The 20835-nt window shown below is 43.4% G+C and overlaps 2 protein-coding genes across 2 annotated transcripts; both read left to right on the top strand.

Moving 5' to 3' along the window:
- Nucleotides 1-2410: 2410 nt before the first annotated feature.
- Nucleotides 2411-8025, top strand: LOC124677303 (protein DETOXIFICATION 29-like). The gene is made up of 8 exons (XM_047213307.1): nt 2411-2608; nt 2698-3242; nt 3351-3437; nt 3595-3651; nt 3736-3974; nt 5863-5981; nt 6078-6164; nt 7737-8025. The coding sequence occupies exons 1-8, from the start codon at nt 2411-2413 to the stop codon at nt 7887-7889; spliced, it is 1485 nt and encodes a 494-aa protein (XP_047069263.1). The 3' UTR covers nt 7890-8025.
- A 9279-nt stretch (nt 8026-17304) lies between these two features.
- LOC124670773 (acyl transferase 1-like) lies at nt 17305-20635 on the top strand. Its single transcript, XM_047207248.1, has 2 exons — nt 17305-17730; nt 19679-20635. The coding sequence occupies exons 1-2, from the start codon at nt 17305-17307 to the stop codon at nt 20633-20635; spliced, it is 1383 nt and encodes a 460-aa protein (XP_047063204.1).
- Nucleotides 20636-20835: the final 200 nt, after the last annotated feature.

Raw genomic sequence — 20835 nt, 5'->3', positions numbered from 1 at the left:
TCTAGACACTAAATAACATCTAGATACATCTAGATTTAAACAAATCTCATGTCTATTTTTGGACAGGAGTAATATGTCAAATGGAAAATCTAAAAAAATTAAAAAATTAAAATTTGTAATCGTCTTAACCATTGATTTGTTGCGACAAGATCTGACGAGATCTTTTGTTGCGACTAGATCTCTTCCAAATTAGATTGATAATGTTTTCGACGACTCCTTTTCGTACTTAGGGTTTGTTTGATTCGTACGATAGGAGAGTGGAGGAATAGGAAAAATAGAGGATTGCTACGACTTGTCCCCTCAAATTCTACGGGAAGGAAATCTATGAAAATTGGTATAAATTAGTTGTTTGATGGTAGCATAGAAAATTCGTAGAAAATTTCTATAAAGATCGAGTGCATTGCATATTTATCATAGACACACATGTATTTTTTCAAGAGGTGTAACAGATTGTAGTAAAGGAAACCAATTCCTAATTTTTTTGGAGGATTCAATCCTTTGAACCAAAGGGACTTTGTAAAAAAATTCTACGGGTAAAAATTCTACAAGATTAGGAATTATGTAGGATTTTCATCTTTAGGATTTTTTTTTCTGTGCGCCGTTTGATTTGTAAGATTGAATCCTTAGGAATGCATAGAAAAGTTTCCTATAGGGTTGCATTGCAGTATATTTAGTTAGAAAGTTTTCACCCACTCAAACCTGATCTTACAATTCCTTTGATTTTCCATTGAATTAAAAGCTACTTGAAAAAAATTATGTAGGTTCCAAATCATGTAGGATTTAATTGGACATTGCAATCCTACGGTTTTCCTATTTCTATATTCTAAGAATCCTACGAAATCAAACAAGCCTTAAAAAATTATCAGGCATTAACATGTGTGTTAGCGGGCTGTAATTGTAAGTTATAATCCCATCGATAATTAGTTTTAGCTTCACATAGATCTTATTCTGGGTTGCTCTCTGGGTTTTTTAGCTTAAAAGTTACCACCTTCATACAAATTTCGTTTGTGTGATCATGCACAACATGATCATTAAGTATTAGCATGATTGCGTAAGCCTCCATGACCAAGGATGCAATTTCATGACGAGTTGGTTGAGCCACAACCTAGGGCATCTATCTTTGAGGAGTTCCTCCATATGCACACTGGTCTCCGCGGTCTTCATATTCATGATCGTCTTCGTCTTCGAGCGGATTTGATTGAGCATCAGTGAGCATTGAGTGGTCACGAGGAAAGTAGTCATCCCATCTCATTCTGTTTTTTTTTTAATTTTGAACTATGTTCTTCAATTTGCTCCACTATGTTGCCTATGTTATTTATTTAGATGTATGCTATTTAAATTTATTTATTTGCAACATTATGTTTTCAAATAAATACGAGCCATTTAAGTTGAAAATAAGAGAATATTCAGTCAAAATAGCTAGGCCAGACCAAATAGGTCGGATCGCTAGGGCCTCCAACCAAGACAGATAAAGATGCCCGAACAATTATTTTTGTGTCCGCGGCTCGATTAAAATAGACGCCCTTTTAGTTTTAGAAATACTCCCTTTCTCCTAAATTAGGATTTTGGTCAAAGTTAAACATTGTAAACTTTGACTAAATATATAGAACATTATAACAACATCTACACCATTATCTTAATGTTATTACAATCATCATAAAATATATTTTTATATTATATGCATTTCATATTACAGAAGATAATATATTTTCACATATAGTTGGACCAATTTTGTGGGAGTGATGTTTTGGTACATAGGAGCGTATGCTTCCTTTATTTTAAAATGCATGTTAGATATATTTTATAATGTCAAAAAATTTGAAACAAAACTTTCACCTTACAAATTCGTTTCATGAAAAATTGACTTATCATGTGACGTGTGTAAAAAAGATAAAATTCGGTGCTAAAACAAAGATTTATCGCGAGATAAATTTTCTCTTTAGATTGTGCTACTGTTCGTGCTACTGTTTTGCTGCTTGCCCGCAGTTACATCATTCATTGCAGAGTGGCTCCCGCCGTCCCGCGTTAGATCGTGCGACTGTTCTCTGCCAGTGCCAGATCTACTGTTCGCGTTCATTTTTCAACTAATTAGCTTCTTTTCTAGGATCGTGGAATTTGTAGGAATACACCCGTATACTTGGTGTCTCCAAAACAGGACCGCGTATGGGCATTTACTCCATCTCGTGTCTCTGGATCCCTCGAGCGCATTCACCAGATGCAGAAATGTAATGTTGCATACAGAAGCACGGTAATAGTTATGCAAACCCAGCTATGTGTACAGATTTATAGATCGATAGACATAGCCGCATCTGTTGCTTTCACTCTTCAAGAGTGTTTTTTTTTGTATAACAATTGTTTAGTTGCTCACCATGTCTACCACATGGTCACTCTTCAAGAGTGTTAGTTAGCAATGAAGAGGCTCGTCACGGAGAGCTGGAAAGAGTCGAAGCTGCTATGGCGCGTCGCCTTCCCGGCGGTCCTCACCGAGGTGTTCCAGTTCTCCATTGGCTTCGTCACGGCTAGCTTCGTCGGGCACATCGGCGTCGTGGAGCTCGCCGCGGTCACCGTCGTCGAGAGCATCCTGGAGGGCTTCGCCTACGGAGTCCTGGTATATCGCAGCACACATTCAAGCCGAGAGATCGTCGAATTAACCACCATGCTAGAATTTCACTAAGAATCGTGTGTGCGGCAGCGCAGTTCGGCATGGGATGCGCCCTGGACACGCTGTGCGGCCAGGCCGTGGGCGCCGGGAAGCTGGACGCGCTGGGCGTCTACGTCCAGCAGTCGTGGATCATCTGCGGCGCTACCGCAGTGGCGCTCACTCCGGCTTACGCCTTCGCCACGCCCATCCTCGGGTCCCTCCTCCGCCAGCCCACCGCCGTCGCGGTCGCCGCCGGGCCGTACGCGCGGTGGGCGATCCCGCGGCTGCTCGCCCACGCCGCCAACTTCCCGCTCCAGAAGTTCTTCCAGACCCAGAGCAAGGTCTGGGCCCTGACCGCCATCTCCGGCGTCGCCCTGGCCGTCCACATCGCCCTCACCTACGTCGCCGTCAACAGGCTCGGGTATGGCCTCCGCGGGGCAGCCGTTGCGGGGAACATCTCCTACTGGCTCATCGACGCAGCGCAGTTGGTCTACCTGGTCAGCGGCCGGTTCCCTGACGCATGGAAAGGGTTCTCCCTTCTTGCGTTCAGGAACCTCGGTGCCTTCGTCAAGCTCTCGCTCGTGTCAGCTGTCATGATCTGGTTTGTACAGTTATTATTTTTCCAATTATTGTCAGTACTAATCAACTTCGTCGATCAACAGTTTTAACTAAAAATTTCATTCATTTTTGCAACTTTATGTATATAAAGCTTGGAGTTTTGGTACTACGCTGCACTGCTCATTCTTGTGGGTCTCCTTAAGAATGGCCAGCTACAGCTTGATATCATGTCAGTCTGGTGAGTGTTTCCTGTTGTTGCACTTGTACGCCCTCTATTTTCCTCTCACAATCACCAAAGGTTTGGAGACAGAAAGAAGAGTTCTGAACTTCTTGGATTACGATTTACGAACACCTTGTTTTTTGCATTCTTAAAAAACACCTTGTTAATTTGACAGCGTCAACTACCAGTTCTGGACGATGATGGTTGCGCTGGGCCTCAGTGAAGCAGTCAGGTGCGTGAACGATCTCGAACTTCATCAAAATAACTAATGCTCAATCACTCATGAATGATGTATCGATGTCTACATATGATTCAGCGTTAGGGTGTCGAACGGGCTTGGGGCGAGCAGACCGAAGGAGGCCAAATTCTCGGTGGCCGTGGCGGCTACAACATCCGCATTCATCGGGGCCATCTTCATGGCCGTCTTCTTCATTTGGAGGAGAAGCTTACCTAGGCTTTTCAGCGGCAACGAGGAGGTGATCGAGGGAGCGTCTAGACTGGGGTATCTGCTCGCTGTGACCGTCTTCTTCGGCAGTATCGGGCCAGTGCTCTCAGGTAATTAATTTTTCCTTCTAATTAAGGAACCTTTATCTCTTTGAAAGACATGCGTTCATGTAGTAGAGTAGAGTTTTTTTTTATAAAAGGGAATATATTAATATTAAAAGATATCAATTACATTTAGCCTCTGCAACAACGCTCCACCCTAGTGGCAGTACGGTAACAAAAAAAAACTAAGAAATAAAAGTCCCGCTACAGCATTTCAGACCTAGTAACAACAATACAACCACCACCATGACAACACCTGAAATAGAGACTCTCCAAAAGCGACGGCTCCAAGAAGGGAACAATGCACCAACACCGTCATCGCCCGACCAAAGGTCTTAGGTTTTCACCCTGAAGATAGTTCCCACTCTCAAAACAATACCTCCAACAAGATCATTGCCAGGCACAACCAGTTAAGGCCAGACCTTGGGTTTTCACCCTGAAAGATAAGACTCTGAACTTCACTTGTGCTGCCGCCCCACTTGCATACCACTGCTGCGGAGCCCGGAACGCTAAGCAAATCCCACAGTGTCATGGAGACTCGAACCTCTTTTAGCCAATCCACCAATCCAACCTTCATGATATTCCTTCTTCTGACTTCACCATGGACCAAAAAGATACTTGATTTCAACACAGAATAGAGCTTCACGCCGCTCCCTCCGGAACCAAACGGTCGGATTAAAAACATGGGTGCGCGCGACCGAATACCACCCGATCCAACAAACTTCAGGCAAAAGATGCACTGTTCCATTCGCCGGCGGAGCTTTTTGGAACTCATCTATCCAGCCAGATCAACACAAACTTTGACCTCCGGTAGAACTTCATCTTCACTTGCGAGAAACCCGTGGACCATCACCAAAACAAAGCAAGACCAGCAGCCCCACGCCGCCAGTCCCTCCTGTCGGATCAGAAGGGAAGAGGACGGCGACGCGGACCGCCACCGGGGGCGGAGGCCGCCATCGCTCCACCCACTCCTCCATGGCTACCGACGAAGAGCATCAGGCCCCGACCAAACAGTCGTGCCGCCCCGCTTCCTCCACCGGCGCCTCATCACCTCCCATGGAACGCAGCCGCGGAAACCCTTTCTCCCCCCCTCGTCGTTCGACGGAAGGGGCGCTGCCATCGCAGGGATCGTTTTATAAAAATATTGCCTACGTATTGCAGGGATCGTTTTATAAAATATTGCAGGGATCGTTTTATAAAATATTGCCTACGTGGCACCACTCAACACGTCACGCGGCCGACCCGACTTGAGGTGTTAAGAGCATCCACAGGGTTGCCAAAGGCCAATAAGCCATGTAATAAAAAAGGATTTTGTTGGCAAATGGCCAAGTTTCCTACATTGTGTAGATTGCCACAAAAATCTACATTCTATGTCCTTAGCTTTACATGGTCCACAACAAAGAGAGACACTAGAGAGTAGAGAGAAAAACAATTTAGCTATAGCAGCATCTACTTGCTCTCATTTGTAATTTTTGGCTATAACAATGCGCTCTACAAACTAGAGAGGAAGCCAATGCCAAAATCCAAATTTACCATTTGAAACTACTTCTTGGGATACATTGTAGATGCTCTAACAAAATTAGGTGGTCCGATACATTTAACAAACTATTAGAATTTGAACATGCATTTTCATAAAACTAGACTTACTTGGCACAACACAAATACTGCACCTCCCTCAAAAAAACACAAATACTGCACCAATACTTTTAGGATCTCCGCTGCATTTTACTCATTAATTAATATTAGAGCACTTAGTTGCTCTTACATATTTCTTCTTTTTTCTCCTTAGCATGTTAGCAAAATCACCTTTAAGGTGTTACTCCTCTGTTAGTCGATGCATTTCTAGTCATGTGGTCTTTTAGCAGCGACCATTCGTTTTGTTTTTGTATATTCGCAGGTGTGGCTGTCGGAGCGGGATGGCAAGTTCCTGTAGCATTCGCAAACATCGGTTGCTACTACTTGGTGGGCATTCCCGTTGGGGTTCTGTTTGGATTCAAATTAAAGCTTGGTGCTTTGGTAAGCGAACTAAGAAATCAGTTTCGTTCAAACGGCAAGTTCAAATTAATCAGCATGGTATTCGACGCACAAGAAATGATTTATTCAATATTGCAGGGGATATGGATGGGCATGCTAACAGGAACGTTACTCCAGATGGCGATACTTCTTTTCATTATTAAGGGAACAGAGTGGGAGAAACAGGTACACGGTAAAATTTTAAAAATTATCCTGAATGAAATATATCTAGCTACTAACTTTTTTATAATCCTCGGACGCCATGTAACGTGTGCAAATCTACCATAATGTGACCAAACCTTCTGCGCCGGCGATCTCAATAGCACCCAAATAGCTATTTGGGACCAACATTGTTCTTCGGATCACGGCGGTGCGTCTAAAAACAATAGCCGATGTGTATCCGAGTCCAATAAAATCGCTGGCAACTCCGAGCCAACCCCAATTCACAGGGCACCGAATGGATGCGTCGGCACCCAATGCCACGTCGGATTTCAGGGACGGGACCGACATGTTAGCGACTCCATGCTCGGCTCCATTTTTAAATGCCACGCCTCAGATGCTCTCGGATGCTCTCCGGTGGGTCACCATCTTTAATGAACCCCCCCATTCCCCACGTGGAGACGCCGCCGTAAATACACACACCGGCCACCTCCGGTCGTTCTATTTAGTGCGTCCTCTCCGCTCACCTCCGCCACACTCGCCTCTACACCACCATCGTGCTCCCCTCCTCCGCCACACTTGCCTCCACACCACAATGCCGCGCCGGCTCGCCACCACCTACTCCATGCGAGGCAGGAAATGACCGCACCCCACTGGAGGTGTTGTAGCCACCGACACAACTAGAGCCGCCACAGCCGACAACGAGCTCGAGATGCCAGACTTCAACTTCAACGGCTTCTCCAACGAATCATTGTTTGACGAGTGGAACGAGGTGTCCATAACGGATGTTGATGCCAAGGTCGCGGAGGAGCAAGCGTAGTGGGGTGGCGAGGAGTTCCAGAGCGACCTGGAGCAGGCGGTGAGCCTGGCCTCTTTCAACGCTCAATGCTACCGAAGGATCCGAGAGCAAGTACGTGCTCGAGGAGACCAACACCGCCAACTTCAAGCACACCGTCTAGATCTTGCGTGAGCGGGCGGCCACTAAGGAGGCAGGTTGCCTCCTCATGGCGGCCGAGAGACAGAGGCTGCTTGAGCTCAACGCTCAGCCAGGCCGAGGCGGCTGCCCGAGTGCAAGCGAGCCTCACCTAGAATGAGGAATCCCACCGGTGGCGGGGGTCGATGAAGGCCCAGCGTCTCTGAGAAGCCATGGTGACTGCTGCGGCGATATTGCACCGCCAGATGCGCGAAGCAAGGGGCGGAGAGGCGGGCGCGGAAACCAGCGAAGGGGAAGAACGACAATGATGCAGGCCCATCGCACGCGCCAATCGATGGCTAGTAGACTAGGATTTATTTTGATTCAAATTCATTCAAAATTTGTAAATAAACCTAAATTTAAATAAAATTTCGCAGTTTATTTAAATTTGTCTGTTCGATTTTCCTTTGGGATTCTTATTGGGGTCGTCAGTGTGTGCAACCTCTCCCCAAATAGGGGAGCAGGGGCCGCCACCACCAATAGGGCACTATCAGCGCACCTGCTAGCGTCTATTTAGAAAGCGCCGGTGGAGATGCTCTTACAGTGTTGACATTTCACACGTTTTGCAATACGAAGCTGTAATCTCTATCAGATACTGTAACAAGAAGAATAGTGTACAATTACAGGCCTTATTGGCAGCAGAGAGGATCAAGGTGGCTGGGGGAAAGAATGAGGGCCAGACATTGATGCCAGCGACATGTACAGAAGATGATCAGATAGATACTTCAACTCTTGAAGTTCATATGCAAACATGCGAGAAGAATACAGAGTTAGTGTAGAAAGACAAGTATACAAATTCGTCTATAATTGTGTAAATTTTGTGCATTTTCCCTCGGCCGTTGGAAAGCTCGATTTTTCATGGCTGTATGAAGTTGGCAAGATCAAAGCCTTTACCGACATGGTATTATTTCTCCATTAAGTTCCAATTTTGTCGAACTAGCGTATATTGCATCTTTTCCTCCTCAGGTTGGTGCCAATAATGCTGACATGGTTGTGCAATTCGGCTTGATGCTCGATGATGCCGAATAATTGATCGCATTTGCCAAGCATGATGTAAAAAAGGAAGACCAAGTTCTAGGTCAGCGCAAAGGTAAATGGACCCAAACTAAAAAACCACAGGACCAAGAAGGATGAAGCTGATCTATAGAGTACAGAAGAGGCAACAGTGTTCAAAAGAAACCAAAGTATAACCAATTCCATATAAGAAGCAAATAGGCCACCATGTCTTAATTGTGAGGGATCAACAAGCACCAGAATAAAGCAATCTTATGGACACGGGTTAAATTAAACTCTCTTCGGCAAGGGAGATAGGCTCATGTCGCTGGAATCGTGGCAGTGATGTGTAGGGTTCATCGGCAATGGATGATCGGTGAGTTGCTTTGAGGCCCCTCAACACAAACAAACATGCATGCACATATAAATGAGAAATGTGCATTATGCTTTTAGAAACCACAAATTTCTTTCACAACATATTTACAAATTTCACAACACAAGCATTACATCGAGAAAATCACCTTTTTTCATAATATAGACACCATCACATATGCAATGTCATCTTTACACATTTTAGTCACCCTGTCACAACATACGTAATGAGATGTCCACTTTCATTAATACAGTATAATTAGTGAAAGAAGACTATAATTCAAATATATAAAGGAAGACATAACAATATGCTTCTTGGTTACGTTGTTGCTTTAATGGAATGTCTTCCCAAAACCTACCCTTGTGATCCGGGAGGTCATGCTCTGGGGTACGATGGTAAGGGGAACTCCGGCGAATGATTTCATTAGGTGGGCATAGTAGATCGTGTGGAGTACTTGGGAAAAAAATGTGTGTGTTTGTGGTTTCATGGGGGAGGAAGCTCACAATAAGGGTCCAAGAGGAGATATCAGCAGAAGAAATCTTGCAAGATCTTAGGGTGTCTTGGGCGGTATCGCGAGAAAGGAGGGGGTGTGGCACTGGCCTGGGCCAAACATGGAGGCACACACCTAGACACGAAATCAAGCTCGGGCGGCGTAAAAATAGCACCGACGAAGGTCGTGCGGCAATGTTAGGAGGTTTAAAATGACATACAAGATTAGCCCACTTTTTGTTGTGAGAGGGAGGAGAGAGAAGACAAAACATGTGCGTGGAGCGATGTGGGGCTCTAGATTGATATGAAATAGTTCAAAACCCCCTTTAAGGTGCTGATACAATGAAAATGTATCTATGAATCTTCGTGATTTTGATACGGTATTATATGATACTTGCACGATATTTGAGGTTCTCTAGTTCTTTTATATTGAATTATGGGGATTTGTTACGAAGTCCCCTTTCATTGGTTTTTAATGCTACGGTACATAAAATCTTATTTTGCTTATTTTTTAGTTTTTCAAGATTTATCAGAATATGAGTGAAGGAGATGGACAAGGGGCATGCGGCCCAGGAGATAGGCCCACGACGGGGCCTACCCCTGCCGACGTTGTGGGGACACACCCCAACCCTCGTGCACTATTTTTCCTCATTTTTAACACCATCCAATGATTTTTGCCCTAAAATTAATTGTATATATATATATATCTCCGCAACAAAGTCGGGAGGATGTGGCCGGATGCGGCCGTAAATAGAGAAATACACGAAAGAGAGAGAGTTCCTGCTAATATTGAGAGGGGAAAGACCGCCAGAGTTGCCCCAGTTGCTCCTCCTCCTACATCATCACTATCACCACCACCACCCTGATGAAGAGGAAGTAGTTCATCTTTTTACTATGGCTTTGTGGAAGTAGATTTTATCAATCTCTCCCTATGTTCTTCACTAAATAGTATTAGATGAGCTGCCTACATGATTGTGACCATATATGTATTGTTTTAATGGTGGATATTTTGTTATGAGATGATTAATGGGTGCAATGACTATTTTGTGATTGATATACTGATATATGCATATGTTACCTCACCCATGTGTGTTCTTATAGAAAATTTGTACGCAAGAACCCATGTCGTGATGTGTGTGTTGTGTGGAGTAACTTGGTAATAATATGCATGTGGAAGTGACACAAATTCTTGTGCTATTATGTTTTTTTACCTTTTCATTGGTTACCTCAATAGGGAGAAAAAAAAAAGATTATGTTCGGGTTCAAGATGATAATATGTAATCCAAGTCATGTCAAAGTTTTTGCGAAAATACTTTGTTTATTCTTTTTTCGATAAAGGGAATATACTAATATCAAAAGCTACCAATTACACACAACCTCTGCAACAACGCAACACCCTAATGGTAGTACGGATGCACACAACCAAAAAAAGAGAAAAGAAAACTAAGAAACAAAAGTCCCGCTACAGTATCCCATGCCTAACAATAGCAATACATCCACCACCAAGACAACACCTAAAATACAGCCTCTCCAAAAGCGACGCCTCCAAGAAGGGAACAGTGCTCCAGCACCGTCGTCGCCCGATGAACGATCTTAGATTTTCACCCTCGAGATAGTCCCCGCTCTCAAAACAATGCCTCCAACAAGGTCGTTGTCAGGCACAACCAGTTAAGGCCGGACCTTAGGTTATCACCCTGAAAGGTAGGCCTCTGAACTTCAGTTGTGTTGTCGCCCCCACTTTCATCCCACAGCTGTGAAGCCGGAAAACCAAGCAAGTCCCTCAACATCACGGAGATGTGAACCTCCCTTAGCTATTCCTCGACATCTAGCCTTCATGATATTCTCTTCTTCTAACTTTCACCATGGATCCAATATCACTTGGTGTCAACACAGAAAAGAGCTTCCCGCCACTCCCTCCAGAACCGAACGGTCAGAATAAAAGCATGGGTGTGCGCGATCGAATACCACCCGATCCATCGAACTCTAGGCTAAAGATGCGCTATTCCATTCGCAGGCGGAGCCTTCCGGGACTCAACACTCCGGCCACATGAAGAAGGATCGGCATTTGGTAGGTCTTCATCTTCGCAGAAGAAGAACCCTAGGACCACCACCTTCAAACCCGAAGCAGACGAAAAGGCCCCCACACCGCCATCTGCTGGCCAACGACGACGAAGGAGGACTGGGTGGACGGCGGCCGCCGCAACCACACCATCCTCGCCCCACAAATCACCACCCCCTCCTCGCGCCGCCGACCGAAGCCGACGACGGATCTCGGAGGGCACAAGATCCAACAACTGCCGCCACCATCCATTGCCTGAGGCCGTGAAGGAGGAGCCGCCACCGCTCATCTAGATTCGCCGCCCTAGACGCAGAGCTCATCGAAACCGGTGGCCTCCACCCCCGGTTGCCGCCTCCATCATCCCCCCGGGCACGTTTGGTGCCGAGGCCTACCACCACCGTGGCCAGCGCCGACGGCAGCGACGGAAGGAGAGAGGATGCAGGGGGGAAGGCTAGCACCACTAGGGTTTGGAGCCCCTGGCGTCGCCCTGGGGAGCGTACGCGAGGGGTCGTTTTTCCTACTCTTCACTTTGTTTATTCTTAATATTGGTTTGAGAAGTTTTTCATTATCAAGTGAGCATTAGTGAGATGTTCTGCATAAAATGTATGATAGGACATAATGCTCATAGGAATGCTTATCAACGGCATAATATTGCTTGCTATCACTTGCTACATGCTTTTGAGTTCGTTATTCATGCCCATCATGTTTATGAGAGAGAGACCAAGTGAACAAATGAACTTCGGTCCATTTAAATCATAAGATCAACCTTTAAACTTATTTTAGTTGCACTTTAGTTTTAGTACTTATTAATTTTGAAAATACAAACATATTTTGCCTACTTTATTTACTTTAGATTTATAGTTTTTATTTATTTATTACACATTGTTGTGCGTGACAAACACTTCGGTGGAGTTGCGTACACAAAACTATTTCTTTGCCTTGATAGATTTCTTGAAGCGGATAGAAGGAAGAACTAAAAAAATCATGATAGTTCGATATAAACACTTGAGTCATCCTTGTGGAGAAAATAACCATTGCTACATCACTCAGCACTACGAGTCTCAAAAATTGGTATACGTGTGTACTTTTGTTGCCATCACGTGTTTTAAGTGAGGTGAGGTTATACGAAAGTCGGATCTTGATCTAACATCCCCGGTAGGTATAAAAGAAAATTCATGGGATTTTTTACTAAATTATGTTTTCATGGACAAGAAATGCCAGAAATGTTTATTAGAGTTTTTAAATGCCAAATCATTAGCTAGGAATTCTTGAAGAATCTAGTACTCTCTCTGTCCCAAAATAACATACTCAACATTGTCTACATATAGAAGTACCAGTATATAGACGCATTTTTGTTATAGATACATCTGTATCTAGAAAAGTTGAGCAAGTTATTTTGAGACAGAGGGAGTAAATAAAAATAGTTATAATGGGACTATCAAATCATTTGCATTACAAATTAAATTTTGGATTCATTTTATTTTTTAAAACATTATTGAGGCTTTTAATAAATTCCTTAAAACAGCTGTACGGTTTAGTAAACTCTTAAGAATGAAAACAAGAACTTTAGGATATAAATGTATCCAAAGTAAAATATTTTTCAAATTTTTTTATATTTAAATTTTATATTTAACTTTCTCTCTTTCAAAAATGAAACAAGGGTTAATATTAATAAAGTCAAGAAATTCATATAATTTAAAATAAAATACGACTTCAATATTTCTAATTTGCATTAATTTTTTCCCAACCAATTTATTACTTTAGATACTCGTATGAATTGACTCTTAGGTATTATTTTAAACAAGGTAAGGAAAAAAATTACACAGGTCCAGATGGGGAATTATTTCTCTTCTGTCTTAGATGGGAACCTACATTGTTGTGATGCCTACTTACTTACCACATTGTCTTCACATTGCAAAAGATTATGTTCAACCTTCTATTACAATAGAAGTCCACAATGCACACAAACACGTGGAAAACATCAGTGGTTGATGTGGCCTACCCACATTGGCAACATTCTTCCACTTTTTACATGACCTGATGCGTGTCAGGTCATGATCCCCGGGGTGTGCCTTATCGCTCCTATGATTTTTTAATTGTACCATGTGAATGCCATTGCCGATGTGGAGGTGTCAAGTGTATCACTATATACAAGTGAAGAATTTTTTTTCACATCTAACACTCTGTGCATTGTTTGGCCAACTAATTTTCGTATTCATCCTTGCCTAGAGGAAACACTTTTCAAGCGAATGGGTTGCCACAATATGAGTCACGATATATAATAACATTATTTGATAATGGAATCATATATTGATCTTCTCATTACATCTAGTTAATAAAACTTTTGCTACCTACAAAAAGAACAAGTTGATACAATCTAACATGAGTGAACTTTATCGATGGTGGTTGTTACGAAACTGGAATCCTTCAATTCGAGTACAACAATACCTGCCAGTATGGAGTCAAGGAACTTCCACACCTGATATTGTCTTTAGTGGAGAAAGTTCAACAATATCATACAAAAAAAATCATATCACACACGGATATACCACATAGATAGTTGAACCAACCGGTTACTAGAATTTTTTGGACAAGTTTCTCAAAAAATGGATTGCAAACTTGTTAATGTTTAAATAGTTCACATTGTTTTTGGGAGAAGGAGGAATCGACAGTTCGAGACAGAGGAGCTGGGGCGTGGTGAGACATTAGGGGAGAAAAACATAAAATTTAGGTTGGACTAAGTGACTAACCACCCAACTCAAAGTCTAAAGGCTTGTGCTTTTTGCACGTAGTTTTTTTGTATATACGGGAAACTTAAACATAATTCACCGTGAGTTCGAACAAGACACTATTGACAGCTATCATTGCACAATTCACTTGAAGAGCTGGTCGTACATGGATACTGTAGAAACACAACCCTTCCTAGATATTTTTCAGTGTGTCATGGGGAGATTCCCTGTTAAGTATCTAGGTATACCTCTATATCATGATAGATTAAGGAGAGAAGATTTGCAACCTCTCATTGAGAATATCCTCAAAAGAATCACTGGATGGAGAGGGACTCCTATCCTCTGCTGCCAAAAGGATTCTTATCCAAGCTTGCCTAGCTAGTATCCCCATTTAGTTACTTTCTTTTTTTAAATTCCCTAAATGGGCTTTGCATTTAATAGATACACAGATGGCCAACTTCATGTGGAATGATGAAGAAGGCAATCATAAGATCCACTTGGACAATTGGCCCTCTATCTATATGAAAAAAACATTTTGGAGGTTTGGGAATACCAAACTTACAAGATTTAAATATCTGTTTGATTGGTTCCTGGATTAAAAAATACATCCAGAGTGAGGGGGCTATGTGGAGGAAAGTTTTAGATGCTAAATATAACACAAAAAACCCTAACATATTGTCTTGCCATGATTTACAGCCTTCCACCTTCTGGAAGGGAGTTATGTGGGCTTCTAAGGCAGTAAAGTTTGGATATAAATGGCAGGTGGGTAATGGTAAATCCATAAAATTTTGGGAAGACATTTGGTTTGGTTATTCTCCCTTAGCTAATCAATTCTGGGACTTGTATTTTGTTTCTAATCAACAAAACAAAACCATTTTTGAGATCTGGGATGGACATGAGATCAGAGGTAACTTTAGAAGAATCTTTACTGATGATATGATGAATCAGTGGTATGAGCTGTTAGAGATTGTTAGAACTATTTCCTTTTCCTAGGATGAAGACCAACTCATTTGGCAATACAATTCCTCTGGGGTATATTCATCTAGCTCTTTGTATGCTATTATCAATTTTAGAGGGATCACCCCTGTTTATTTACCTGCGGTGTGGAAGCTTAAAATCCCTCCCAGGATTTAGTTCTTCCTATGGCTATTCTCTCAGAATAAAATCATGACTAGAGATAATCTGAGAGCTAGAGGTATCCCAAAATCTATGGATTGTGAGATGTGTACTGAATTTGAGACAATACATCATCTTATGTTCGAGTGTGTTGTTGCTAGATCCCTATGGGACCTGTTTGAAGAAGTCTTTGATGTGCATGTTATCAATTTTGAATTCATTGCTTCCAAATGACTCTGTAATAAGAAATTCATGCATTTTAATGTAGCTTCTTCTGATGTTCTGTGGGGTTTATGGGTTAATAGGAATAATCTTGTGTTTAATAAGACTACATGGATTAATGTGAAACAGGTGAGGCGAATGGTTTTCTTTCTCCTTCGAGATTGGAAGAAACCTTTCAAGGCTCTAGAATTTGGAAGAAACGCTCAGTTCATGGACCTGCTGCTGGCCAGTTTAAAAGCTCCATTTTGCCTCCCAGTGGGGTAAAGTCCCCCTCCTTCTACTGGATCTCCACCTGGAATTCGAGCTATGAAGGAAGGGCGACACTGACCTACCTCTTGGACAACCCTGGCGAATCTCACAAGATTCATGTGGTGACCTGATCGAAGCATCAATGTGGTGAAAAGTGCCCCAGGGGAAAGAAGAAGAGGTGCATTTGGAAAAGTGTCGGAGCAGGAAAAACTTCAAGCCAACGCAGCGTTCTGTTTTTCTTGAGCTGTAATCGAAAACTAGACGTTTATCTCTTGTTGTCGTTTAGTTGTAAGGTGGTGGTATTCTATGTTTTTGCTGGTATTTCGGAAGTAGCTGGGATGACAGCTATTTCCCCAGCAAAAACGAATGCCAATCTCTCCAAAAACCTGTTTTTTGAACATTGTTTTCCTTTCCTGTAAACTTGGCTTCTTTTTCAATAAAAAATGGAGCTGGGGGAACCCCTATTGATCTAATAAAAAAAAAGAGCTGGTCGTACATAGCATTTTCATCTCCTGGATCCTTGCTTGTGCCGTGAACCTATTATACAGATAAGGTGAAGAAATCTGCTTGTCGTACAATGGTAACCATCTCGTAGGTAGTGAAGGTGAACCTATTATACAGGTAAGCTGAATAGAAAGTGGTTGCCAAGGTAACGGCTGCTTATGTTCCAACATGATTGTCTGTATTTTTTTCTGTTTCTCGATGTAACGTTAGTGGGTCGAGAGCATGCTACATTGTCATTCAAATTATTGCCGCTGGATCTGATTAGAAACAAGTCTTAGCTACCATGAAAGTGGTCCAACAGCAAGGAAGAGCACAGATGGCCGATTTTATCACCGTCACAACTGGAAGATCTTATTTATTGCCTCTAGCCATTGCTCTGAGTGTCAATTGAATAATGTGACATTTTGTTAAATTATTGGATGAGCTTAATAATTCTGAAAGGTCTGGTGGGTCTCCTTTCTTTTCGAAAGGCATCCAAGAGGGGTGCGGCTTCAGCGAGGAACAGAGGAGGACATCAAGTTCAGCTGGTAAAATTTGGTGACATATGGGTGCTGCATTTAATTTAATTTATCGAGTGTATCGTGGTGTACGTGCCTTTATGGGCAGCACGAGGTCACATTGTGGGAAGGACCGTTTGCAGGACTAGAGCCCCATCAAGATCTTGGTTTTCAGTACGTTACTGGGTAGGAGGGGCAGATGAAGATGCCCCCCTCCCAATGCATCGCAAGTCTTCTTCTCCCAAGTCTTCTGCTCTGCATGCATGCAACACGGCCCCAAAGTCCTCCATGGTGCCTTAGGTTAAATATGAGAGCATCTATCTCTGCCCAAGCCTTCAATTCATTCCAGACAATGGCAAACAATCCAATATTTATACTGAATAAATCGGCCAAAACCTGACTAGATCTACCGTGTGCCCCCGTCTTCCTGTCCTGTAGGTTTTATTTCGTGCGTGACAGAACTGAAGGAATTCAGAAATCGTAAAGGGCGCATTGAGTGTGTCGATCCAGGAGTGCAGAAGAAGCAAAACATGCATCGTGGTGGTTGCCCCGGTTCGTGCAGTTCATCTCTGTCTGGGCGGCCATTCAATGTCTGTGTGCTAGCACCGTCGAATTTCACGAACGAATAAGTGCACGGATAAGTGATATCAGAGAACATCAATGCCGATAAGCCTGCACAGCTGAGATCTCAATTGGCTGTCTGTGTGACTGCAGCACTGCTACTTACAACTGGCAGCACGGCTGTATCAGTTCTTCTGCGTAATTACCAACAGCATGCATGGGACAGGACATGCTAGGCCGGCAATGTATCATGCATTGATCAAGGCCATCAATCAAACACATAGAAAGGAAACGAGACCCTTCTCTCTCTGCATCTCTCTCAAGTTCATATATATCACATCCGGCCGGAACACGTACGATACCTAGTGTCATCAGTATATCACACACCAAAACCAGTCGGCCATGGCGACCTTCACGGCACGCCGGAGCGAGCCCGAGGTGCTGTCACCGGCGCGGGCGACGCCGCGTGAGACCAAGGCCCTGTCGGACCTCGACGACCAGCGCACGCTGCGCTACTACGAGACGGTGGTGGGGTTCTTCCGCAGCAACAGCAGCAGGCCCGATAATCCGGCTAGGGCCATCAGAGCGGCTCTAATGGAGGCTCTGGTGTACTACTACCCGATCGCCGGCCGCCTCAGGGAGGACGGTGCAGGGAGGCTCGTCGTCGACTGCACGGCCGAAGGAGTGGTGTTCGTGGAGGCCTACGTGGACGCGCGCCTGGAGGAGTTCGGCGAGCCGCTGCTGCCACCGTACCCTTGTGTAGAGGAACTCTTGTGCGATGTGGGCGACACGAGGGCCGTCCTCGGCAAGCCATTGCTCTTCATGCAGGTAATGTTTGGTTTCTCAACTCCATGTCAATTTAGAAATTTGTTCACTTTTAGGTATGGGCGCGGCACAACGTCGGGACATGGTGTTTTGTCTCATAGATCCAAATGCATCTGTTATGAAAAATGGATTTAAATATATTTTAATGGGTAAAAAAAAACTGAAAAATCAGTGTGTTCGTATAAAAAATCTTATGGGGAAAAGACATTTTTTCTAGGTTGTGTAAAAATGACAAATGAAATAAATGTCTCGTGCAAAGTTATTTTGGAGCACCAGAAATTGTCTATTTTATACACAAATCACAAAAATATCATTATTTCCTGATTTATGTGCAGACATGGAATGTGCAGGTATACAACTATTTTTCAATTTTTTGAAATTTTAAAATATTTTTTTTGAATAATAGGTGTATCTACACATATGAGCCAAAATGCATTTCCCACAACACCTTTCCTATATAGCGGGGTGTTGCATGGAGTTTTTCCTCTTGGAACATATTTTCCGGATGAGCAGTAAATTTGAAAAAAGGAGTATGGTTCTCTAAACAAGCAACAAATTGGATAGTTAACCGGTGTTTTTAGACAGTTTACAAACACTTGTGTTTTCTCCATAGAAGTTTGCAAACAACCAACTGAGACATGTCAAATTTATTCATATATTTGAAATCCATGAAATATTTTTTTCGGAATTCAGGAGCATATGCACTTGGGAGACAAATGCATTTCCATGGGTGTACCATAAGTTTAAAACCTACGCGCCTATTTCTTTTCCGAGAAAGTCTTCACACCATCTTGTCATAAATCTGATGGAATAACTACCTGAATCGCCCGAAGTTCTAGAAACGCTCGACCTAAAAAAATATTTTGGTAGGACATGTACAATGATGATATCTTAGTTGCGCCATGTGAAATAAGTAATAAGGTGGAAGGAAGAGAAAGTTGAAAAGGGGGTTTATCTTCTCTTAATTAAGAGATGATCCCTTAACAACAGTTTCCCTCACCATAAATTTAGGGATTTCTAGTTAGTATAAAGACAAAACTAAAAAATAACCTATTATATATTATTTTTTATGATATATAAATTACGTGGCAGGATTAAGATAAGACTACCTATCAAGAGACCGGCTTTTGTGAACATGGGGGCATGTGAACCCACTTTTTAAAAAGTTTCGTTTGTGATATCAACCACTATATGTGTATAATAGCGCACCCTGTACTAAGATTCAAATATAGATATGAGCGTGACCACGTTTTGACTGCGATCTCCTTACATCATGTTTCCCATTGCCACCATATATGTATATCAATTGGACAGAGATACAAATTAGGTGGATGTGTTGCATTGGCATGTGACGTCATGACCACTGTCTCCCAATGAATGATCCATGCCATTTCTATTGCAATGTTAGTCTTGCGCCAGAGTGCTTCTGAAAGGACATGTAAATGGCAACTTAAGTATCTTGCTCATGTGCTACATCGTTCTTGTATGCTGATCTTGTCTCATCTTGCTCTCATATCTCTAAGGGCATGTACAATGGTTGATAAGACTGTCTTATCATAGCGCCGTCACGTAGTTTAGATATAACAACAAAACATGATGTACAATGGGTTATTTTTTAGTTTTATCTCTAGTAATCACATATTCTAAATTTGTGGTGAGAGAGATTGTGCTAAGAGATCATCTCTTAGTTAAGAGAAGGCAAACCCTTTTTTCAACATTCTCTCTCCTCCACCTCAGCATTTATCCTACGTGGCACTGCTAAGATATCACCATTGTACATGCCCTAAGCGTTAATCTTACATGAATATATGTAAGGCGCGATATACTTCGAGCCCCTTCATTAATTATAACTAATTGACTTGTTTTATCAAAATTGCACATACCAAATATATCTCCACATAAGTTGCTGTTATGTTCGAAGTTGTAACTGAGTATGTGTACAATAATGCAGGTAACACGACTCAAATGTGGAGGCTTTGTCCTGGGTTTTCACATCTGCCATAACCTTGCCGACGGTTTTGGCATGGCACAGTTTATCAAAGCTGTAGCTGACATCGCACGCGGAGAAGCGGAGCCAACCATTTTACCCGTGTGGGATAGGGATTTGCTCACAGCACGCAGCATAGCCCCCATCGCAAGATCGTACCCAGTGTACGAATCGCCAGTAAATGACTTGGGGAGCACAGCTCGTGACATGATGTTGTCCACTCCACCGAGGAGCATGGTCGCCAGGTACTTCCTCTTTGGGCCAAGAGAGGTATCAACCTTGCGAGATCGCATACCAGCCGGGCATCCCGCCCGCTCCGCCACCATTTTCGAGCTAGTGACCGCGGTGATGTGGCGGTGCCGCACGGTCGCTCTCGGGTACGAGGCCGGCCAGAGGGTGCGCCTCATGGTCACCATGAACGCCCGCGGGAGGTGGAACAACCACACCCCGATCCCATGGGGATACTACGGCAACGCGCATGTCTCCCCCATCGCGGAGGCCACGGTGGGCGAGCTATGCCGGCAGCCGCTCGCAGAGACAGTGGAGCTCGTGCGTGACACCAAGCGCCGCATGACCAAGGAACGCATGGAGTCGATGGTGCAGACGGTAGCGTCGCTGCGGGAGTGGCCGCCTTCCGCCATGGACAAGGTATACGAGGTATCGGATGTAAGGTGGATGGCAGTGAATGTGCTGAAATTCGGTTGGGCCGAGCTGGCTGGCGGCGGCATACCGTTGGCCGGAGACCTCACTTCCAAGTTAGGGAGTGATCACGTGTGGTGCATGAATGAGAATGGCGAGGTCTCGACTGTGGTGTCAATGCTGCTGCCGAGGCTAACGATGGAGAGGTTTAAAGAAGAGATCGCGCTATGGCTGAGCGGCAAAGATGAAGAGAAGAATTTAACTCTAATGAGCTCCCTATAGGGAAGCTTATATATGTCATCAGGGTTCTATGATACTCTTCACCGGCTATTAATTGGGAGGTTACGAAGATCAAAGTACTTTTAATCACCCTTGTCAGACGCACATATGATGTTCACATCCATTGCTTTTAGAGTTTGGTTATGAAGTGTAGTGAAATATTAATTAGGATTTAGATACATTTTATTCAGTTCATCCAATTC

This window comes from Lolium rigidum, chromosome 7, assembly GCF_022539505.1.
Source record: "Lolium rigidum isolate FL_2022 chromosome 7, APGP_CSIRO_Lrig_0.1, whole genome shotgun sequence".
In the NCBI taxonomy this organism is placed as follows: Eukaryota; Viridiplantae; Streptophyta; class Magnoliopsida; order Poales; family Poaceae; genus Lolium; species Lolium rigidum.
Note: the sequence above shows the minus strand (reverse complement) of the source record. Positions and strands in the feature narration are given on the sequence as shown.

Excerpts from the sequence above, each read along its gene's own strand:
- LOC124677303 (XM_047213307.1), top strand. The coding sequence starts at position 2,411 with ATGAAGAGGCTCGTCACGGAGAGCTGGAAAGAGTCGAAGCTGCTATGG. Across the intron at positions 5,982-6,077 it reads AATTAAAGCTTGGTGCTTTG|GGGATATGGATGGGCATGCT; the intron begins GTAAGCGAACTA and ends TCAATATTGCAG. Across the intron at positions 6,165-7,736 it reads GAACAGAGTGGGAGAAACAG|GCCTTATTGGCAGCAGAGAG; the intron begins GTACACGGTAAA and ends GTACAATTACAG.
- LOC124670773 (XM_047207248.1), top strand. The coding sequence starts at position 17,305 with ATGGCGACCTTCACGGCACGCCGGAGCGAGCCCGAGGTGCTGTCACCG. Across the intron at positions 17,731-19,678 it reads AGCCATTGCTCTTCATGCAG|GTAACACGACTCAAATGTGG; the intron begins GTAATGTTTGGT and ends ACAATAATGCAG.